This window comes from Podarcis vaucheri (assembly GCF_965113315.1).
Source record: "Podarcis vaucheri genome assembly, chromosome: 4".
In the NCBI taxonomy this organism is placed as follows: domain Eukaryota; kingdom Metazoa; phylum Chordata; class Lepidosauria; order Squamata; family Lacertidae; genus Podarcis; species Podarcis vaucheri.
The window spans coordinates 104701501-104726523 of NC_138762.1; the positions used below are offsets into that span (position 1 = coordinate 104701501).

Here is a 25023-nt window from a genome sequence, read left to right on the forward strand (position 1 = left end):
AAATTCAACATCTGATCTCATGCCTGCTGAAAAGTACCAAGAGACTGATCTAGCAAGGACTCCGTTACTTCCTAGTTGTGCCACACAAATTAAATTGAACTCCTTTGAGACCACAGTTGAATTAACACAGCTTGCTTTTTGTACAACGAAAACAAACTAATCTATACTGCTGCTTTTCTTAAAGCTTTAGCGAAACTTATAGATAAGAATGAAACATGTCCTGTTTTACTTAAAATAGTATTTTAAAAGCTTTTCCATCAGTTATGTTTCCCCATGCATTTAAAATATTTGTAAAGCTTCCTAACCTTTTGCAAGAATATTTTTCTTTATTTCGTCTTGTAAAGGAGAAGCATTACTAATAAACAAATTAAAAAGTGGTATAAACCATAGTTGACTAACAAAAAGTGTGGAAAATTGGTTTCAACACCTTCTAGCCTTTCTTTTTTAATATAGAACAAGCAATCATGCCATATCATTAGCAAACAAATAATAATCACCGAGACACCAAGTGGTATTAAAAGACAAGAAGATTTTGCGATGAAGACAGGAGAAATAATAGAAAATTGCAAAAGGTCTGTTGTTGCATCTTGTAAGGAATAGCTAGAAAATTAGATTAATCAAGGAGCAGACATTTGGAAGAAAGTTTGTGCGAATGCCTGACAGTCTTGCTCTTTCCCCTCATTTCAAATGTTGGCAGGGGTAGCAGGCAGCTCCAAGGGAAATGTGCTCCTTTCATACTTGAGTAATTGATGAATTGTATGCAATATGCAAATGAGAATCCATAAATCTTATGAATGACAGCTTAATTTATGTGAGCCTTAATGAATGCAGGATTAGATTTTAATTAAATATCCTCAAAGGCACCCTGAGTAGTCGGGGTTTTTAGGCCTTTTTTATTATTATTTGAAGACTCTTTCCCTCCCCCCATTCAGTTGCATATTATAAAAGCGGAAAATCAGGCATAAGAACTTTGGAGGAATGTTTTACGTTTTAACGATAAGCATTGTACCGTTTTTGTACAGCAAACAGTTCTTCGGTTGATAATAAGCATTTAACCAAAATATCTACAGATCTTTTTATACTTCCTACACATTTTGCCAGATTTGATTATCTCTAATTGCTGTTGGCTGCTAATATTTTTGAGCTATTTTTAATTAAATGGTAAGTTATTAAAACTTTTGGGGAAAGTGTACTACCACGAAAGAGTTTATTAATATCTGATCTGGCTATATCAATGTTTTCCATGCTGAATCCAGACCTCCTAAAGCAAGGGCTTCTCATATTTTCTCTCTTATTTCTATTTTTACCAGAATGCATAATGAGAAAAGGAAAAAGAAAAAACAGTTTTGAGCAGAGCAGTAAATCTAGTCTTTTAAAAAGCTAGTTAAAGTATGGTAGATCCACTCAGGAACCCAAGAGGAAACCAGACGAGATATACATTAAACTATATTTAAAAGACACAGATATTGGGTAGTTTTCAACTAAACATTTTATGCTAGTGCAATGACTTTTAGCTGTGATATTTAACTTCCCTGCCCTCTTCTTCCCCCACCTTTCTCCCAGGTGTTCTCCAGAGGATTGTGGGAACCCCCGGATTAGATTTAGGGGCAGCGAGGGCACACAAGCAGAGGAGAGAGCAGGGAAGCTACGTTGCACAACAAAAAGTTGATGCGTCAATGTAGCCGAATAAAACATTGTAAAACTATTGAACGGGCATCATAAGTAAAGCTGCACAAACGTAGTTTTATCATTACAGTGACGTGGTAAGTCTCATGCCCTCTGTATCACAATGTGTCCCCGTGGTCACCTGGTAAAAGTCTGGTTGTCTGAGAGGCGTGAGGGGGACCACAGCATGTATTTTGCTTGCAGAAGGTCCCATGTTGAATTGCCTGACCATCTCCAGTGAAAAGACTCTTAAGCAGTAAATCTGGAAAAAACATACTTTCACAAGATACTAGTGAGTCACTGCCAGTTAGAATAAGTTATACAGTACAACTTGTACTGGTCTAAATGGGTCCATGGTCTGATTCATCACAAATCTGTTTCATGGATTCATATTATCCAGAAAGCTCTGATTGTGGTATTAATAACCATATGTGAAATGTGAAAACACAAGATGCTTTGTCAGTATTGATAAAGAAACTACAGTCTAAAATCGTGACTATTTGGGGCACAATTCAGCCAGTGTCAAACACTTTGAAATGGCATCGATCTTGATTGGAGAAATTCATTATCCATCAACAGCAAAACTCAGTAGCGGTTAGCGGGGCGGAAGAGGGTGGTGTGGTGCTGCTCACCTTGCTTCTCAACACAGGGGACACTGCTGGTAAGTAGACGGGAAAGGATGAGGTGAGATGGTGGGAAGGTCAGCATGGTATGGGTGCAGTGGCAGGATCAAGAGATTGCCTCTGCCGCTGTGTTTGCACTGTGCAGAGTCATCACTGTTTCACCCCTCTCCCTGTGCCTTATTGGCAGCAAGATCCATGTTGGGGAGCCAAGAAAGCAACACCAACCCACCCCTGGGCAGATACTGGGAAAAGACAACTTTCCCAATCTCATATTGGAGTCAAATGTATTTCAGGAAAGCCACACAGCTATAATTCCTGATGGAAGTTTTGGACCATGGCAATATTTCCATTTTTTAAATTAAACACACACACACACACACACACACACACACAACCCCAATGTATTTATTGAGACCTCCTGCTTTCCAGTAAATCAATATAGTTACAGATTGGAGTCCAATGATAAGGTAAAGGTAAAGGGACCCCTGACCATTAGTGATAAAAAGTGCAAAAACCTACAAAAAATAGTATGTAATGTCTCACTTACAATACACAGGTTTTTTTTTCCTTTAAAAAAAGATTGTGACGTTAGAATAAATATAACAGAATTATAACAGCTACACAAGTGCAGTAATTGTAAGCCGTGAACCTACGAGTAACAGCACAACCAAAACCCACAGAGACTTCCTAGCACATGCTAGCTGAGCAGCCTATGTGCAGCTACCGAAATTCACAACTGCATGACTAGGACACAAAACAGTTACACAAAACGCATCATTGTGCTGTGATTTTCTGTCATCGGGGCAACCACAGAGATGATACCTTCCTTTTTCCTTGATGTTAGCAATGCCAGACCCCTACCAGATATGTGGCTGTCCCACTTGATGTCCCTGGGAAGCTGGCTATATGTCTAGACTCAATCGCAAGTCAGGATTTGATGAACTCCAGATCGAGGTCTCCTAAGGAAGCGACATCATTTTGGATGCTCACACCATTGTGGGTCGATCATGTGTTTGAAAGTGTTTGTGGAGATCATCAGGGCATATGTGTCCTCACCACCTTTAGTTTCATTATAATAAAGATTTCCATCTTGGTATTATCATTATTAATAATAATATCAACTTTCTGTGGCACCCTTCATCCAAGGATCACAGGGTGGTTTACAATATAAAACACAAAAAATACAAAGTAGTAATGAACAAAAGCAATACCCCTCACCACCACTGGTCTGAGAGTGCTGCATCTTTTTGGACAATCACCATGTTGATAAACTGATCACACACGTTGCACACAGAGCAAGCTTGCCTCTTGCATTGGTAGTTTGGCACTGAAATTGATAATCAGATGAAAACTTTATTGATTATTTTGAAGAAGGCCAGAGAGATCACGCCCTTCAAGTGTTGAGGGTAAACCTTAACAACACATTTGCAAACATCGCTTTCTGAATGGGGGGAGTGTTCACCTAAAGAAAGGGTAGCCAATGTCATGCCCTCCAGAAGTTGTTGGATTATATCTCCCATCAGTGCCAATCTCAAGCAACAAGCTTAATGGTCAGGGATGATGGAACATGTAGTCCAGCAGCAGTTCATCTGGGGGGACGGGGGACAGGACCACAATAGCTGCCCCTGATTTATATGAACACTTTTGGCTAGCCCTGATCTAAAGGTCATTGAATGAGATTTGCTGTGACTACCTGTTGAAGTGAGGGTTCTGGTTTCTTGTAAACATTCTTGCAAAAATTCGTAAACAGTAAAATTGATGCAAAATTATAGATATAATTAGGGGGAAAGCAGTTTCTCTGGGTCACAGAAATCTTTCTAACTGGGAAAAAACATTTAAGCATTTCAGGTTTAGAAAACTGCTGGGGGGGTACTCTTCACGCCTGATACTATTTGCAGTGAATTTAGGGAAGCAAGAAATTTGTTTATTATGCAAAAAGACAAAATACTGTTGTTGTTTTTTCAACATCTGTTCTCTTTTCTTACATGTAAAAAGTTCTGGACTACACACTTGGAGCCATGATGGCTAATAGCTTTGATCAGCAGTTTGTGGGGTCACATTGCTGTAAGAAGAAATATATTTCCCCCCAGAAATCCCTTAAATATAATGTAACAATTCACACCTCATAAGCACTACCTCAGGGGTCAGCAAACGTTTTCATCAGGGGGCCGGTCCACTGTCCCTCAGACCTTGTGGGGGGCTGGACTGTATTTTGAAAAGAAAAAAAAGAAGAAATTACTATGCCCACAAATAACCCAGAGATGCATTTTAAATAAAAGCACACACTCTACTCATGTAAAAACACGCTGATTCCTCGACCACCTGTGGGCTGGATTTAGAAGGCAAATGGGCCGGATCTGACCCCTGGGCCTTAGTTTGCCCACCCATGCACTACCTGGAATATGGAGTTGTGGAAAAACTACCGTATTTTTCGCTCTATAACACGCACCCGACCATAACACGCAAGTAGTTTTTAGAGGAGGAAAATCCGTAGGCATGCCACCCGTAGGCATTCCCTCCATAACACGCACAGAAATTTCCCCTTACTTTCTAGGAGGAAAAAGGTGAGTGTTATGGTGCAAAAAATACGGTATTTACTATTTTCAGTGCTGTTGGGGTGTGTTTATTCTCATCTGCTGACGGCGGGTTTTGTTCTTGAAGTAAGTAAATGAGAAAGGTGCCGAACTTTGGCTGGATCATGCCCCAGAAATATTGCTTGCAACTTCTAAAATTTGTTAGATGCCACACGCCAATGCAAGCAAATTGTGGATTTAGATCAGACTACAAGAAAACATGAGCTGATGGAATAATTAGATTGTAAAACATGATGCACTTTAATAATATCTGCAAACATATTATTAGAGTAATGCTCTTTGGCTGAGCTTCTGTGAAATCCCAAATGCATCATGTCTCCACAGGAAAAAAATTGAGATTGGAAGAAGGAGCAGTAAAAATTCACTCTGTGTGTGTGTGTGTGTGTGTGCGTGTGTGTGTAAGAGAGAGGGAGGGGGAGAGGGAAAGGGAAAACCAGCCTTTCAGATAGTGTTTGAGTCACATCACCTGTTTTGCCAGGTAAGCTGGGTTGCCAGATCATGTGATCAAGCCGAATAGGCATATGCTCCAGCCTATATCTGTTTCTGATCCCGTCCCTGCTATGCCCTCCCCCACTTTTCAAGGCTTGAACCAGCTGAAGATCTCCTGGGTTCCTGATGACCCAGGATAGCACAGATGTGCCAGAGTATTTCTGTTGGAGCCAAGGGATAAAGTTGCTCGGCTCTTTGGTGACTTACAAACTGTGATTGTGTCCAATGAAACATTGAGCCTGGTGTTACGGCATCATTTCCAGGTGATGCGGCCTTTGGAGTTGGACAGGATACTTGCAGGGTTGCACCTGACCACCTGCTCATTAGATCCTTGTCCACTGTGGCTTATTAAAGCTATCTGGGGTGACGTGAATAGGTGAAAGGCGTGGTTAGCACATCCTTGTGTGGGCGCAATTGTGACCACGGTTTTTAAAAAGGAAGTGGTGAATCCACTCCTCAAAAAGCCCATTCTAGACTCAGTGGGGTGAAAGAACTATAGACCCTTTCTTGGCAAAGGTGGTGGAGAGGGTGGTTGTGGAGCAACTTTGGGTATTCTTTGAAGAGACATCTTATCTAGACCCGCTACAATCTGGGTTCCAATCTGTTTTCAGGACTGAATTATGACTGTCAACTACAGGCAGAGGAATAAACACACAAAGGATGTCTTCTGGAGTAACATTTTTAAAAACACACGCAGAGGAAGCAGAAATCCATTACTCTGTTTGCGATTCCTTTCAAAAAATGTTACTTTGGAGCTTGCCCAAGTTTGAGGGCTTATATTAGTGTTTATACTACATTACAGTATATTAGGGTAAACAGATCATAAGTATAAGTGATAGGAGGAAAGGTTTCAACCATTAGTTGAGTCATGGGTGCAATCAGCATGTAGTAATTATACATGTAATTTGGCACTTAAACGACCCTCACAATACCTACTGTATACAGAAGCTAGTCTGTGTCAAAGGGGGAGGGATAGAATGATGAAAATTTGTTAGAAGGAATATGGTAACCTGTTCCAGAGATGTACCAATGACACATTTTCTGAAGTAATCCTATTTTGCTTTCATGTTTGTTTTTCTGTAGCAGTGTCAAATAAGCAACCATTCTTAACATATTTAAGAATATAATCATGTCCAGTAGCATAGTGTGGAAGGAAAATGTTGAGTTGGTTCAAAATAAATACAATTAAAATCTCATCTCATAATGAACTTTCAGTATTCTCTTCAGTGTAGTGCATACGTACCACTTAAGAGCCACTGATATTCGGCTTCTGCTTTGGAGAGGCCTGTACATTCAGGTCAGTTCAGACGGGGTCTGAAATCCTGAAACAGAAAAAAAGCACTATGTTTTGGAAGCCTAGCATACAGTAAGGGCTTTGTGTGCTCCATATTAATGTGATACATGTTTATCTGCAGTAAGGTAACCGAAATCCTGCATGAAGAAAAGTTTAATTCTGTGATTTGTTAAAAAAGAAGAAGCAAATAAATAGTTTCTATAAAATATGCATTTTCACTATAGTGCATAATTCATTCTGCATTGACTAGTTGAAGGCAGGGGCCTAGGCAGATTTCACCAGGCAATTTCCATATATTTTTACACTTTTCCTGTTGCCACAAAGTGACGTCCGATGGTTGTCACCAGATTCCACAAAGGCTAGAAATGTGGCCACGAGGGTTTTTAAATAAGTAAGTAAGTCCCACAAAATTTGGCCATTGGATGTTCAGCAATACAGTGGTGCCTCAGGTTAAGTACTTAATTCGTTCCGGAGGTCCATTCTTAACCTGAAACTGTTCTTAACCTGAAGCACCACTTTAGCTAATGTATTGAGCAGAGGTTAGAATAAGAGAGATGTACTCAAATGTGTGTCATTAGCTGTGTTGACCCATGTGACTTGGGCTTCAGGTTGGCTTGCGCATTCCCTTCATATCCTGCAAGGCTCTCTACTTCCATCATAGCTCTATTCAGAGGCAGAGGAAGGTGGGGGCAGGCTGTTCCTGGTGTCATCGCTGGGGGGGTGACATTCGGTGTCCTGCCCGCCTGCAACTCCCAAGCCTACCTGAGCCGTTGGGGGAAGTGGGGGAGCTGTGTTGCTCCCAGGCTGCTGGAGGAGGCGGGCAGGCAGGGAGAGGACGCGAAGGAGGCAGGTGAGCAAACAAGCGGAGGGGGGAGGGAAGGAGAGAAGCAAAAGCTCCCCCAACTTGGGACCCAAACCCTGGAACGCACAGGAGGAGAGGTGGGCTGGGAGAACAAAGTTAGGAGGGATTTTTTTAAAGTGCTTCTGCTCACAGTGTTAAGTACCGTATTTTTCGCCCCATAGGACGCACCGCCCCATAGGACACACCTAATTTTTTTGGGGGGGGGGGAATAAAGAAAAAAAAATTCCCCTCCCCAGGCACGGGGCAGGCGCGGGGGAAGCCCGAGCTTCCCCCGACCCCAGCCCCCAGAACAGCCTGCTATCCGCAAGCCTAGGGAGCTGCACCGGTCTCCCCAGGCTTGCAGAGAGGTGCGCGAAGCCCGGGGGCGCTCTTCAGCGCGCACCAGGCTTCGGAATGCAGGCAGCTCTGCGCTACCCTCCGGAGCCCCGTGTGGCTTCGCACCGGGATCTGGAGGGTGGCGCGGAGCTGCAAGAAGCCCTGGAGCGCAGGCAGCTCCGCGCCACCCTCCAGAGCCCCGCACGGCTTTGTGCCGGGATCGGGAGGGTGGCGCAGAGCTGCAGGAAGCCCGGGAAAGCCTGCATTCGCCCCATAGGACACACACACATTTTTGGAGGGGAAAAAGTGCGTCCTATAGGGCGAAAAATATGGTAAATAAACCAGAAAATAACACTTTCAATTCTTAAGTATCTTATTTTTCCTCCTTTTAATAATTTTAATGGGGTGTGTGTGATAAAAAAATGCTGCACTGGGTACCACCTGACCTTGCTATGCCTCTGGCTCTGTTGCTGCTCTTCCTTCCTTCCCTCCCTCCCACTGCTCCCCCCCCCCCCTTGACAAAGTAGTTGCAGCAGAAGGACCCATTCCTTAGAGCAAACCATGGAAAACTTGTGCTGCCGTTTTCCCAGTAGCAAGAAGGGAGCGGTGGAAGAAGAGAGACGAGGGGTTGCCATGAAGAAGGAAGCAGCGAGAGAGGAGGTGGCAGCAAAGGGGCTCAGACTGCTGTATTTCCCCAGCCAATTCCCAGCTCCTTCATAGAATCATACAGTGGTACCTCGGGTTAAGTACTTAATTCGTTCCGGAGGTCTGTTCTTAACCTGAAACTGTTCTTAACCAGAAGCACCACTTTAGCTTATGGGGCCTCCTGCTGCTGCCGCACCGCCGGAGCACGATTTCTGTTCTCATCCTGATGCAAAGTTCTTAACCCAAGGTACTATTCCTGTGTTAGCGGAGTCTGTAACCTGAAGCGGATGCAACCTGGAGATAATATGGGGATCGAACCTGCAACTTTGGCTTTATCAGCACCACACGCTAACCGACTGAGCTGCCCAGTCAGCTGATGAAGGAAATGATTAGAACTTCCCTTTCATACATTTTATTTTAGCATGGAAATGTTTTAGAAACAGATCCTTCATAACTGTTTCCCGTTTCACGTGGCCTGAAAGCCTAGAGACTGTGTGATGTTTGCAACAGGGGTTCTTGGTCTGCTTTTCTTGCTCCAGCTCATCGCCTTTCCCCCCAGATTTCTCCCCCCCCAACCCTTGTTACATATCATTAGCAGTGTTTGTTACAATGTAGGGCATTTATAGCAGGAAACAGCTGTGGAATAGTAATAAAAAATAGTTTTCATAAGAGTTTTTCATTATCTCGCACCACTATATGATAAGTCACATTTATCTGGGAATAATAGTAACGTTCTGACAGGTGTAAAGGATAGCTGATTGATATAAACTCAGTATGAAAATGAACCTTTTGATAAAGTCATCTTAGTTAAAACTGATAAGTAAAGTACAGAGAACATAAGTGTCTGCTATTATGTATCATTTTATTGCCTTTATGTTGATCTTGATCTTTTAAGTGGATACTAAAAGATGAGTGAATGTAGGCATTTGTATAATGCACTGTTAACAGAGCATAATCTTTATATCAAGGACAATTTAGCAGGAACAGGGGCTCACGTTTCGCTAAGCTGCAGACACCATCCAGTTGGCAAAATATAAAATTTAGCAGAGTTGTGCCCTTTGGTATGCAAAATGATTATTCCTTAAAAGGAATGTTGCAATGAATGGTGTTCATCCGCAACCAACTAAAAATGTTTCTCACAGCAGGAATATTTTTTATGGAAAACCAGGTTTGTCTGTTGCATCAAGCAAGGTGAGGAATTATGTAGTGGGTTTTGGTCTGAGTGCTTCTCTTCCAAATGCCCTTGTTTCTTCTTCTTTAAAACATAGATTTTTTAAAAAATATTACACTGGAGGCATTTCAACATAGCATTCATCATTTATATATAAAGCAGTTTTTTGCCCCATGAATGTTTGTCTTCTATTACAGCATAATTTTTGAGCAGTAGCTACCCAAGCTTCTTCATAGCCCTTGTTTATATCATTTCAAAAATAAGGCATTAACTGGAAGCATGCCCCCCCCCCGAATACATCTTAATGTATAATCCTATACATGTCTTCTCAGATGTAAGCAACACTGCGTTCAGTGTTACTTACTCTCAGGTAAGGCAACTGCTGGAAACATTTTTAAATAGGACATTAAAAAAATACTAGACTATTTCAAAACAATTCAAAACTGTTATTTGGGTACCTTATTGGGAACTTGCAGCATACAGGGATATCTAATCTGCTTGTGCATGTACACAAACAAACTTAGTGGTAGGAAAATCTGTTTCACATGATGAAATTAAAAAATTGAGAAAAGGCATTTTGGTAGCAAAGATACAAAAGAGAATCCAATTTACTGAATTAGAAAACCAGCCATCTTGTTATACAGATATTAGTATGTTATTTTACTTTTTTGTAGGTTGTTTGCTGTATACTAACTAGTGATAATTTAGCTAAAGTGGGAAGAAAGAAAGATAAACGAAAGTTTTTTTAAAAAATTAAACATCATCTAAGGCTCTCTCTGTTGAATATGAATTAATTGTAGTGATCGGGTCAGTAATTAGGATCGCTGGTTGATCACCTTAAGAGGATAGTAAGGTGAACTGGGCCAAAGTTCCAGCCTAATCCTTATTATATTATATTAGCTATAGAGCATTTTTACAAAAATATTTACAGGTCCTAGCAATATCTAAGAGACCTTGTTTTCTTTTCTGGTCACCACCTCAGCAAACTAATCAATGAGGCATGAACTGCTATCTGCAGTGCAAGAAATGAAAAATAAACCAGAGATAATCCTTCAGTTAAAAGGTTATTCTGTGCGATAAAAGCTATTTTGTTAATTTATTTACTTACTGGTACAGTGAGATAAAGTGAGGGAACAATTAGGGAATTCAAGTTGAAAGGATTTAAAAGGGCAATGACAACTTAATATTTTAGGTTATTTTACAGCATCCAGAAATATCTTTCTAAAACTAAAAATATCTGCAATGGGATTAGCACTGGGTTTTAATTAATTTCTCTCTCGTTTTTCAAAGTGCAGTTCTTTGCTATTAAAATCTTAGCATAGACCTTTTTTCTGAATAAACAGTAGTTCAAAGGTGCCTTTGGTTTTATACTGTGGTTTTGTTATTTCAATTAAGATGTCTATTTCTGCAACAAAGCTCTGGAATATATTTCATTTTTTCTCTCTTAAGATGTAAATACTCATTGTGGAATGCAGTTTTAGAACTTTTAATTCTTAGGAAGTAAACAGATGTCTTGGCAAACCATTAGTAATTGTCCGTGTTTGGATTGTGGAAATAAATAAACAGAATGTTAACTTGGATAAATGGTCAAAGTCACTTGAAACTAGAAGTGTACAACATTTTATTTCATATTTGGTTGGCAGCGTAGCAAAAGCCAGTATATTTCATAATGTTTAAAGGTGAAATTTTTTGTTTGGGTACAGACCTGTTGTCCTAAGGTTGATTGTAACATTGGGAATTAATTCTATGTATCTTTGTCTGCCTATTGGAGACTAGAAAGATATTCTCCTCCTCTCCTTAATAGTTTTTGCTTTATCCAGATCAACTATTACCTCAGCCAAGGTAGAGAGAGGATGCACTTCCATGTTTTGCAATTTTGAGGTAACATTCAAACCAAGAAGTTGGGGCGCTGCCTTGAAGTTAAATGCCTGAGGTGTCCCCACATCTGCAGCAATGTCCGAATTTTCCTCCAATAATTCTCTTTTTAAGTGGAAGAATATTTAGTAATGAAGGTGGAGGGAGTTTTTTTTTTATTTTGTCTTTGGGGCTGAGGAATTGGTGGTTACCCAGAAACATAATGAGGTGGTTCATATTGTGGTTCATTTAAGTGCCTTTTAGATGAGCTGCAATTTCCGTTTTAACTGCAAAGTAAGATACATCTCAGCACTCACAAGTAAAAACAGCTTAGTGGCACAGAAAAGTATATTAATTGGTTAATATCCCACTCCAAACAAGAGACAACAATAGTGAAATTGTTCAGTATCTGCTTACTGATTCCAGAACTATTTCCTTCCTTTTTGTCTAAATAGCAGCCGATTCTTTAAATATTTACTTAGAGTAGATGACTTTTCATGTTTATTTCTTTCTTTTAGCTACTGCCACCTAGAGCTGGGCTGAATGTCTAGAGGTGGACCAAGAACCAGAACTGAGAGAGTTTATTTTACCCCATATTTATTCATTGTTTCAATTTGTGGGTTGCACCAGCTTGGGACAGTTTTCTGGACTTGGACCTGTTCAGGGCCAGCCCCCAAAAAACCAGATTTCTCACTGGTTTGCACAGTTATGAAGCCAATCTCCCCAGGCTCCTAATAGCTGAAGCCAACCCTCTTGCATTTGGCCTTTCTCATTAGTGATCAAGCGATAATAAGGCATCAAATGGATCTTGCTGAAAGAATTCAGTAGACTTTTTTTGCATGGACCCATTAGCGCAAATCTGCTCCCAACATTTCCCATACATTTAATAGGATGCATGTTTCCCATGAGATGATGGAACATCCTGAGAGTTACTACCTTTTGAATGCAAACAGTACACAACTCGGGGGCAGCTGTTCATGTTAAACATGTAATCTGGCTCTTTGGGGAAGGAACAGCAGCAAGCATCTCTTCCTTATTGTCCTTATAGCATTCCCCACCCCACCACGCTCTGCTGCCTGGCAAAGTGGGAGTTGAATTCAACCACATACTAGGGAAGGTGGACCAATCTGTTTCTGATTCATGTCAGTTTCACGTGTATCGATAAGTCCATTCCATCTGGGTTGACCTGTGAATTACTTATTAAAAAAAAATATCACAGTACACATTTATAAATGTACACATGCACACATTTCTAAAGGCATTTGGACATATTTATTGAGTTAAGAACTGTTCAGCAATATTCGGAGAAGTGCAAAATCTGAATGGTAGTTTTATTCCAATCTGCATATTTACCCAGGCAAAATAGGTTGGTTGAAACAACCTACCTCTATCACTGCACTACCGATGCTACTTTATCACTGTATCTATATGATAAGAACTGACTGAGCAAGGTCACAAAGGGCAGCTTACTACTCTTACTACTGACTATTCTCAATGAGTGACTTGATTTTGAAGTGAACTTTCCTTCCTTTCTTCCTTGGTGGCATTGTGCAAATGTACAGTGGTACCTCCAGTTACGAACGCGATCCGTTCCGGAGCCCCTGCTGTATCCCGAAAATTCTGTAATTGGAGGACCGCTTCTGCGCATGCGTGAGCAGCAAACCCACTTCCAGGTTTGCCGAGTTCGCAACCTGAAAGTTGTGTTACCCGAGGGTCCACTGTAATTGTGAATGGAACAGAGGGCAAAGGAAGGAGCCCATGGACCAGTTTTGAGAAAGATGTTTATAAACATATTTATAAATTACATAGAATTTTGGCTTGGCACCAAGTCAGCCAAGTTGGTACATGACACACCTATGTTTCAGGAAGTCTAAATATCCAAGTGGACTGAAGAGCTCCCAACTGGTTAAATTGGCAAAAAATAAATAAATGGCAAATGCTAATATAATTGAATGTAAATTTTTGTCCACTGAAGCAAAAGACATCTTCCCCTGCATGTGTACAAGGACTAATCAGGAAGGAAATCATGGGCTCAAACATCAGCTCCGGAAAAAGGATGGACCTTTTATTTAGAAGACTTAGATGTGGATCTGAAAGTGGATCACTTATTAACATTGCAATGCTAATCCTGGCTTTCTGGATATGACTGGAGGCATCCTTTCCCTGTTGCCTTCTCACCACCTGCTAAAGACCTTTTTCTTTGAACAAGCCTTGTTGAGCTCTTTCCCCCTGTGCATCTGAATTGGCATTGTTTCTAAGATGTTTTAAAGAAGTTTTTACTTGTTGTTCACCACCCTGGGTTAGTTTGGGAGGAAGAGCAGAATATAAATAAAATAAAATAAAAATTGTTTGATGTATACCCCCAGATAGTTCACTCATGGCTGCATGCAACTAAAGTTGGGTATAGTGTTTTCATATCTAAAGTGAACATCCCATGGATTATTTTTTAACTACATGCTTCTAGCAATTATGTTTGGTGTTACACTTTTAAGTTTCTTAAGTGTGATATAAAAACACCTACACTGGCAATTTCTTAAAATATTGTGAAACTAGTTTGATATTTTTCCGTTGTTCTTAAAAACAAATCAGAACTCCATCAATTACTTTTCTCACTCGTGTAAATGAAGCAACCCAGACTGTCCCTGTCTCCAGTCTCCCATGAAGCCCAGTCTTGTATTGACTCTGCCTCTGTTCTGGCTTCTTGCTTCCAGCTGAAGAGGTAGGAAGCATTGCAATGGAAGGAATGGGGCATTTAACATATCAGCTGCCAGCTGCATACCTGTATTGTCCAGGAGCCAATCTCTCTCCATATGGCAAAGCACAAGTCTCATCTGTAGGGGCAGGCAGGAAGTGAGCCCAGTTTGTGCATCACTGCCAGAGCTTCAGAGTTTTAAATCTCAATCCCTATCTTAAGGTGGAAAGCTAAGAAGGAATCGTTTTTTAAAAACATATTAATTTTTTTGGCCATTATGGCATTTCAGTGCACTACGGACTTTCTGAAAGGAGAAGCCACTCCTGTATATTAAGATTAATGTAGGGGGTAAAATTACTATACCTGGCTCTTTCAAGAGTTCAGAAGGAAGACTTGATAATTTAATTACATGCCTTATTCACACGCAAGCTCGTGTGATCCTGGTCTTGCTGAAACCATTTGGTTGGTAGTGATTCATCCAATAGCCATTTTGGTTTGTGTGGGTGGGGAGGAAATCTTGTCTCCGGTTATATATTGTTAACCGTGTTATAATTACTAAAACATATTAGTACAGCCACATAGTGTTGGGGTGTATTCATGCTGTTTTTGAACAATAGAGGGTAAATAGCTAGAAAAGCTTTCCTTTGCGCAGGTTTTATGAGATCCTGAAATTAGTATTACAATGGGGTGTGTATAATTCTGTTGAATCTGATTACTTTAGCAGCAGCAGTGGGGTTGATAGTATCAAGTTCCAGCTTGCAATGGAGGGTCAGCATGGACCCAGGCCATTAAAGGAGAAAAGTTCAGGGAAAGTTCATTTCTATTGTTTAGCCATGGTTACAAAACAAAACAAAACAAAATTTCTGCATTTGAAACATATTGCTTTTTTGGACTTTGGAGGTAATCTGATCTTTTATTCCACCCCCACCCCCATTGAACACAGAAATATAAACCTTCTGATTATCTTTAGTGTAAACAAAAGAATATTCTCTGATCACTGTTAAAGTAAAACACAGATGTTCTGTGTTGACTGCTGATGTCATTAAGCAAAATGTTTATATTCATTTAATTTGATCTACTAAACTGTTAGTATTTAAACTATTACTAGGTCAGTAAAAAAAAACTTTCATAGGAACCACATAAATCGAGATTTTATGTTTGGAAAATATTGTGTTTACTGAAGGCACAATTAATCTCTTAAAATCAAAGCATTATTTTAAAAAATGTGACCTCTTTATTAGGAACTACAAATCTATGGTAAAAAAGGTAAAGGTAAAGGGACCCCTGACAGTTAAGTCCACTCGCGGCTAATAAGTTCTGCTGGGACAAGGAGCAAGAGAACAGTGACCCACCCTAGGTCTGTGTGTCCCAGTCCATCCCATACTTTAAATATCACTACACATTGAATCATAGAATCATAGAATCATAGAATCATAGAGTTGGAAGAGACCACAAGGGCCATCGAGTCCAACCCCCTGCCAAGCAGGAAACACCATCAGAGCACTCCTGACATATGGTTGTCAAGCCTCTGCTTAAAGACCTCCAAAGTAGGAGACTCCACCACACTCCTTGGCAGCAAATTCCACTGTCGGACAGCTCTTACTGTCAGGAAGTTCTTCCTAATGTTTAGGTGGAATCTTCTTTCTTGTAGTTTGGATCCATTGCTCCGTGTCCGCTTCTCTGGAGCAGTAGAAAACAACCTTTCTCCCTCCTCTATGTGACATCCTTTTATATATTTGAACATGGCTATCATATCACCCCTTAAATACGTTCTGAACATACACACATGTATGTGATGGTTGTAGATCTTCATGAAATAAAGTGTTTTTCATGTTGCTAATATAAGTAAAACAGGTCAAACCTCCAGCCCAATTTTCCCAGTTAATGGGGGAAGATCAGGGAAACCCGCTCCACAAGCTTTGGGGGGTTTTTTTTGCCAATGTTGTCAGCAGAAAGTCAAATACAAGCCAGGTCACTGAACAGCAACTGCTTTTGTTTAATGATGTAATATGGGAAAAAATGTGAAGGTCATATACATGAAACATTTCTTTTAAAAAAAAGAAGAAGAAGAGTGTCCTGCTTGTGAACTGTGTTATCTAAAAATATGGTATTTGTGCCTCTGTTGACATAAATAACTGGTTATCTTAGTAGTGACTTGCAAAAACTATTGGGTGCACAGTGTTTCTTCTTCCAGGAACAAATAACTAGCCAACCAACCCCAGACCTTACAGTAAATTTGAAATACATGAGGACATAGCATATATTAACAACTGTGAGGATATTAGGGAATATAATATATTTATTCTCTCTGACTAGATAGCTTATGCAAAATGCCATCAATTGTTGTTATTATTACTACTTTGTTGAAGTGTGGGTGTTTCAGTGATTCCTATATATTTTGAAAAGTTCCACAGATGGTAATATCTTGTGTGTCAAGTTAAATTCATCTTTCTGGGCCATTATATATATATATATATATATATAGAGAGAGAGAGAGAGAGAGAGATGGAGTGTGTGTGTGTGTGTTTTTGGGTGGGTCCAGGGGATGATGCCTGCTGCTCTGAGAGAGGTAGTAGTGTGGTCCTTCCTGAAGAGGATGTCCCTGGACTTGGTAATGTATGAGAACTACCATCCAGTCACTAATATCTCCTTCCTGTGTAAAGTGTGGTGGCCAGTCATCTTCCAATGTTCTTGGAGGAAATGCATTATGTAAACTCATTCCAGTGTACATTCAGCTCAGGAGTTTGGACCAAAACAGCCTTGGTTGCCCTGAAGGCAGAACTGTCCCAGTAGACAGATAGGGACAATAGGACCGTGTTAGTTTTTCTGGGTTTCTCAGTAGCTTTTGATGTATCTTACTGGACAACCTCTGCAAGATGAGAGTTGGGTGCAAGGTTGTGGTAGTTTTTCTCATACCCGCAAGGCGAGTTGCAGAATATAGTTTTGGAATACTTCTGCTCTGCCCCATAATTATTGTTTGGTAAAGTTTGAAGCGTTCCATCTTGTCTCCGATACTGGATTAGAACATTGGGTTAGAACATCATGGGTTTTGAAATTGAGTGCTTTCAGTACATTGATGACACTCAGCTCTTTTTGTCTTTGTTATGTATTTCAGGTGAGGTTGTGCAGGTGCTGGACTGATGTAATGGGCTGGATAAAAACCAGCAGACATATTCCCAACAAGAGTCTTGATGATTCCACTCTCTGGAAATTTGATAGGCACTCTACCATAGACAGTGTTGCATTTCCTCTCAATGAGTTGTCTGGGAGTACTCTAAATCTATCTTTCTTAAAGGTAAAGGTAAAGGTACCCCTGCCCGAACGGGCCAGTCTTGACAGACTGTGGGGTTTGTGCGCCCATCTCACATTTATTGGCCGGGGGCCAGCGCTGTCCGGGGACACTTCCGGGTCACGTGGCCAGCGTGACATCGCTGCTCTGGCGAGCCAGAGCCGCACACGGAACGCCGTTTACCTTCCCGCTGGTAAGCGGTCCCTATTTATCTACTTGCACCCGGGGGTGCTTTCGAACTGCTAGGTGGGCAGGCGCTGGGACCGAACAGCGGGAGCGCACCCCGCCGCGGGGATTCGAACCGCCGACCTTTCGATCGGCAAGCCCTAGGCGTTGAGGCTTTAGCCCACAGCGCCACCCGCGTCTTTCTTACTGGAGGCCAATCAATGGCTCCTGTTGATTTTGAAGTTCTTTTTGGCTCCTAAGCTATGATTGTTCTTGGATAAGGAAAGCTTGGCCACAGTATTTCATGCTTGGATTACCTCAGGGCACTCTGTGTGGAGCTGCCCTTGAAGAAGGCACAGAACATAACACTGGCCCTAAAAGACCTACTATTGGCTCCCAGTACGTTTCCAGGCACAGTTCAAAGTGTTGGTGCTGACCTTTAAAGACCTAAATGGCCTCGGCCCAGTACATCCCCATCGTTCAGCCTGAGGTCCAGCTCCGAGGACCTTCTTGCAGTTCCCTCACTGCGAGAAGTGAGACTACAGGGAACCAGGCAGAGGGCCCTTGCAGTAGTGGCGCCCACCCTGTGGAATGCCCTCCCATTAGATGTCAAGGAAATAAACAAGTATCTGACTTTTAGAAGACATCTGAAGGCAGCCCTGTTTAGGGAAGCTTTTAATATTTGATGAATTATTGTATTTTAATATTCTGTTGAAAGCTGCCCAGAGTGTCTGGGGAAACCCAGCCAGATGGGCGGGGTATAAATAATAAATTATTATTATTATTATTATTATTATTATTATTATTATTATTATTATTTGCAACTAGTTCAGAATGCAAGGCATATAAATAATACATCTAATAGGGACCATTTAATACCGGTCCTAGAGGAACTGGACTGGCTGCCAATATGTTTTTTGTCTGATTTCAGACTCTTGGTAATGACTTGCAAAGAGGAAACAGCATAGGGCCAAGATATTTGAGGGAGCATTCTTCTTACCATATTGTCCTGCACCAGAGGGAAGATCTGGTTTTGAGGGGACCCCTCTGAGAGCTTTATGTTAGATGAGGATGCAGGAGAGGATCTTTAGCTCTGTAGTGTCCTGGTTATGGAACCCCTTAAAAGTGGGGTTTTTGGGTGCCAAGTTGTAACCTGGCTGCTTTTCCTGGAGTTTCAGCCATGCTAATCATAGCCTGGAGTGGGAACTTACCTGATTTATAATAGCTCGTTGTGTGATTGATTTTTATCAGTCATATATAATTTAGTTTTGCTCATGGAATGCTCTAAAGCAGGATGCAAAGGAGCTGTTCTTGGATAAGAAAGTGCATTGTGTATGCGGATCCAACCCTGTACATTTATTTTCATTGTGGTGATACAGAACATGCCCAAGAACAGTGAGTATATTTAGCACAGTGCTTGAAGTACAGCAAAAAAACAATTCGATTCTCATGCGCTCCCCGCCCCAGAAAGTTTAGAAAATAAGGGTGGTTTTTGTGTGTGTGAGAGAAGAACCCACCACCCCACGTCCAACCAAACAAAAATCTTGTGGCTTTATATTAATAATGACCTCAATTCAGGTCATTAACTTGGGAATTAATGACCAGTTAAGGTTAATGGCCCAAGGTCTTGAGTCATTAAACTCCAAGGAAATGCCCTGTACTTTGATCGTTATTCGTTTATTAGGGATGGATTGTAGTTTTTTTAAAAGTGGGTTTCTGAAAACACAAAGATGATCTAATGCTCACAGTGAAGGCAGGCATTGTGTTACATATGTCTTACATCTAGAAATGGATATAAATAAGACGTTTCTGGTATTATCATCTTTTGGAATACTCTGCAGTGTGCACGTTCTAATTATTTGCTGCTTTGAAGTCAACCCTAAAAAAAGTCTCGTAAGAAGTAGAACTAGATGGATGAGGTAATATTTCATCCACAGTCAACAAATTAGAATTTAGTGTGTCCTGTATGTGTTTATGTGTGCCTGCATGGTATGTATTTATTTATCACATTCTTACTCTGCCAGAATTACAGGATGGAGGATGTGAGGTTATTTCTATCTTACCTGTGAGGTGGTAACACCGAATAGCTGAATGGGGATTTGAAATTTAGCTTCCCACATCCAAGTCCAGCCCTCTAACCTTTACTTCTTCCATGCAGAAAAGTGCCACAGTCAAAATGATGCCCATCATATAAACATAATTGATATTTGGAGCAGATTTAACAAACCACTATTACCTGTGGGGTGTGTGTGTAATTTTTCTTTGCAAAACCAAGGCCTAGAAATGTAAGGTGCAGGGTGTCATATTAAATTCAACAGTGGAGCTTTATGAAAATGATCCATAGATGGTATTCAGCTCCGAGTAGATTGGCTCAAATGTATAATGCGGAATCGGATTTGTGTTGGAAATGTAAAGAAGTAGAAGGAACATTTTTTCATGTGCGGTGGGCATGCAAATTTGTAAAAGAATATTGGGAAATGATATATAATGAGATGAAAAAAGTGTTTAAAACAACATTTCCAAAAAACAAAACAAAACAAAACAAAATCCCAACAACCAGAGGCATTTTTGTTAGGAATTACCCAGATAGAGATTCCTAGGAGTCAGAAAATATATGCAACAACAGTGGCTCATATCTTGCTGGCCCCAAAATGGAAAGTGTAGAGGTCCCTAGCAAGGAGGATTGGCAACTTAAGATGTTAGAAAATGCAGAGTTAGCAGGTGTAACAAGTAGAATAAGAGAACCAGAACAGGTATTTAAGGAGCAGTGGAAATTTTTTGTTGAGTACGGTATAATGAAAAAAATGGTGTGCAGTTGAAAACACTGGCAAAAAAGCATCTTGCACGTAAAATTTCCTTGTCCCATAATAGGGATTTGAATCTGAAGAACCCCATTAAAACCCTTCTCCCGACTTGCTTGAACAACTGACCATACTACCCTACTCTTCAAAAGTGCCTCAGAAGGTAGCTTTTGATCATACTTGGGAATACTGCTCCGTAAATTCATGTAGAAAGAACAACCCTGCTATGCATACAGACCCATTGTACTTCAACGCTCAAGTATGGTTTTCACATCCACTTTTGATGTTTCTCCGTGTTGCCTGTCAACTGTGTGAAATCCTGTTCAATGACAGGAGCAGGCTGCTCGTCCTGCCTGTGGCATAGGGACACCCCTAGTCCTTCCTTGTGGATTGTCCACAGTTGAGCGCAGTCGTCTTCAGGGAGGAGCCTCTCACATAGCTGCTTGCTTTTAGGTTTCCATGAGATTGGCAGTTCCAAGCTGGTATTATTGAGTGAAGGGTGTATTGTACAGTCAGCAGAAAGTGACCTCACCTTCGTTTTTCTGTGGTGAACATTTCTTCTGAACGGGGTACCAAAATAGTGGGATCTGTGTATTTATTACCGTATTCTAGCAAATCAAAATCTAAAAGCTTTCAGAGTTAGGGAATGTGTACAATCCCTTCTATGTATTCACACAGAACAGATGTAAGGTGGCAGGACTGCAATTTTTCAAGGATGCCTTACAAACAATTCAAAGCCTTTTCTGAATAATGTGCCTTATTTAAAGCAAGATTTTTTTGCTTTTAAATAGAATAAGGGTTAAATGATAACTTGACTTATCTTTTACGTGACAAAAAATAAAGAAATTGCAAGACCTTTTCACATATTAGATATGTATTGTCATTTATCATCTAGATATCAGGGTAGTAGTGCGAAGTAATAAAACATATCATCGAAAAATGTGCTATAGGTCTGAATCACTCTTTCATTCCACCTCCCAGCTAACTGTAGTATTAAATCAAACAAGCAGAACATTTCCTTAGGCAGCCATTGCCTTTTAATTTCCTGAAGAACCTTAAAATATCATTCATTACAAGTACTACACATATTTGGTTTTTAAAAGTCTCATAAATCAATAGCAGGCTGACTGTAATAATTATTACAAGTTAGTGCATAATTTTCATGCTGAAGGCTGCATGCAGAACTTTAGCATATGCAAACGAGGCAATTCAAACTGTGTATAGATATTAATATGAAGAAGCAGGTAACGAGGTGCAGGCTATGAATTATGCATCAAGCGCGGCTGATCTTCAATGAGGAAAATGAATTCAGCATGTAATCTAATTAGTGATGGAAGTCTATTACATCTAACTGCAAAAGCAACCGTCCTTGAAACAAATTTATTTACAGTCCATGTTACCAATTGAAACAACTTTGAAATGATGTGTAAGACAACAGCTTAATTGTAAAGTTGTTTTTTTTTTTGTTTGGTTTCCCTTCTTTCAGTTCCAGACCTGGTCGGCCTCCTAAGCGGACTCAAAGTGTCACCTCTCCAGAGAATTCACATATCATGCCACATTCTGTCCCTGGTCTTATGTCTCCAGGAATCATCCCACCAACAGGTAGGAAATGTGTACTCTGTGGTGTGGTAACCGCATTCCTTAATTCCATAGGATGTCCAAGCATTATTTTAAAATACACTATCGTTTTGTATTACCCTGCAATAATTTCTTGACGAATGAAAACTTTTATTAGCTAATGGGTGTGTAATATGTTGCATGTTCATGTGAGCAGGAACTCTGTACCCCAGCCCCCAGAAAGTTGCAGAGACCTCCTCCTTCCATTCAACCGCCTATGAAGCCAGCTTGTTGTCCCTTTGCATGGATCATATGTAACTCATAATTAAAATGCATATGCTGCTGACATTATGCGATTTTATATGATACAATACCAAAATGGAAATAAAACTTATTTCCAGTAAATCAATTCCTATATTGTTTTTGTTACAACTGTGCTGCTTTGGCTGCAACAACTACATCTCATCCTTTTACTAGCCATTTCTATCCAGGTGGCATCTTGTTGCCAGAATTCCTTTTCTTGGCTTTGATCCTGAGAAATGTGAATACGAGGAGACATTTCCATCCAACCTTCCTCCTCCTCCTCTCTCAAAGTCTCCCCTGGACATTGGAGGAACTTTCCTGAATTATGTGGGATGGCGTAAGAGGGACGCTAGCCAAAACTGGGTGGAGTTACGTTGAACAACTGGATCTTTTTAATAATGGAAAACAGCAGTGTTCTGCTCTTTCACAAAGGTCCGTGGGGTCTGCTCTCCAGTCCTATTCCTTGAAGGACCCTATAGCTTCCCTCATCTGGGCACTGCATTGGGGAGACCTGTGCAGATCCAGAATGAAGAAAAAAAATCTGCATTACATAAGCTGTAGAAGAGGAAAGGTGGTTTGCCCAAAATGTATTAAAAACAAAACACAGATTTAAAATTGACGCAAAAATGTATTTTCCTGAGGTGAATATAGTACTATGGCCACCTTGAGGTAGTAAAAATGAAATAGGCCATCAGTATGGTTTTAGTTGTGTACACCTCAGATAGACGACTAGGTTTGGTGTAAAGAGACCAAGGTTTAAATCTCTAGGCAGTTGTGAAGCATTGGTCTGTTATTCTCTTTAAGCCTCACCAACCTTACAAGGCTCTTGTATGAGTATAGAAAGGTCAGGAGCTTATTGAAGAGAGGACAGGATAAACGGGTAAAAATGCAGATTAATACAAGAAAACAGGAAAGAACAGAAGGTGTACATAGGCTAGAATAAAAGATGGAGGAACCAGGATGCATCAAGGAGAAGTAAGGATAAGAAGAGATGAACATGCGCAAATGCAGATTTGTATATAGTCCTTAGGTTTCATTTCAGGAGAATGATGAGGGCTACTGGAGCCAAAGGCTCAATGGAAATGTTCGAATATAATGATGGATTTTGAAAGATGTGTTAAAGAATTCCAGGCACAACAGACATCAAGGTTCTAGGAGTATTAGACGGGATATTTTTCTTTTCACCGTTTTTTCCTTCCTATTCTCTCACTTTATGTTTACCTCTTCATCCCTTGTCTTCTAATGGTTTAGTGCTTTTTATTGTAGTAATTTGCAAGGGTTTGAGGAGAGCTGGAGGGGTGGGGCTTTCTTATGAAAGTACTATCATTTTTCTGTGCATTTGTTGGGTTTTCATGCATTGTCTGTATTAATTGTAAACATTGTGGTGGTGTTTGGTTTTAAAGGAGCACACACACACAAAGAACAAAAGGATGGGGGAAGAAAAAGAGAGAGAAATGAGGGAACGTCTTCAACTGTTTTGTGTCTGATGTCAGATAATCTCCTTATCTCTTGGATCTCTTCTTCTAATAAATGATTAATTGTTGGATAAGTGTTTAGTTGACCTGAATGCACTGTTCTTAAAACTGGAAGTGTTGTCCTCTGTCTGTGATGGAGCACAATAAGTGCTTCTTTGTTTCTCTTTAAAATGAAACCTTTTTTTACAGGGACATTTAAATTATTTTTACCAGATTCATTCAAAATATACAGATGCACAAAATAATGGAGGCTAAAGAAATGCAGGCAGAACTGATTTTTCATGCTAGCCCTCTGCTTATGTTGCACTGGAATGCAAAGCCACACGGAATAGCATTATATTATTATTTATTACATTTGTTAGTTGCTTTATCCTGCCTAAGGCAACCCAAAGTGACTTGCAACCAACCAACCAAAACCTCCACAGAGGTGGATTAAGAACAGTTTAAGGAACTTGAAAACAGGATAGCAGTTTGTGTATCAAGGCAAACTTTTCAATGTAGACATTGTCTACATTGCAGCACAATTGTTTGCAATGTTTAACCAAAATTAAAATAAAAAAAAATTCCTTCCAGTAGCATCTTAAAGACCAACTAAGTTAGTTCTTGGTATGAGCTTTCGTGTGCATGCACACTTCTTCAGATACCACAGTGATTGGCCAAGCGGATAGCGAGCCAATCGGGATTTTTTAAATATAAAAAACGATTCCCCCCCTTCTTCAGATATCTGAAGAAGTGTGCATGCACACGAAAGCTCATACCAAGAACTAACTTAGTTGGTCTTTAAGGTGCTACTGGAAGGAATTTTTTTTTTATTTTGACTATGACAGACCAACACGGCTACCTATCTACTAACCAAAATTAAGTCCCACTGTGTTAAGTGGTGCTTAGGTCTAGATAATAATGTATCTGATTGCAGGCTTTGCTCTTTCAGCTTTTCCTTGGCTGTTATCCCAACTGTGCCCCCGCCCACTGGAGGATTGCTCAGTACTTAATTTTGGATATACAGAAATCAAGCCTATTGATCATGTCAGTTACATTGGTCACATCTCCCCGCTCCAAATGGAGTACAGCTGAGGTTGATAGAATGTATTGCCCTTAGGTGACATGATTATCATACCTTTCATAGCTCAGTCATTAGCCTGAGACACTTAATCTCAGGATCGTGTATTAGAGTTCCTTGTTGGACAAAAGAATTCTGCATTGGAGTGCGTTGGACTAGATCAGTGTTT

At 40.4% G+C, this 25023-nt stretch overlaps 1 protein-coding gene across 9 annotated transcripts in view; it reads left to right on the top strand.

Moving 5' to 3' along the window:
* DACH1 (dachshund family transcription factor 1) overlaps positions 1 to 25023 on the top strand; it is a 346322-nt gene that overhangs the window by 117743 nt on the left and 203556 nt on the right. For all 9 annotated transcript variants that reach the window (XM_082221410.1, XM_082221406.1, XM_082221407.1 and 6 more), the window contains exon 2: positions 21946 to 22061. In XM_082221410.1, coding sequence (XP_082077536.1) covers positions 21946 to 22061 — 116 coding nt within the window. The remainder of the gene's footprint in view (positions 1 to 21945; positions 22062 to 25023) is intronic.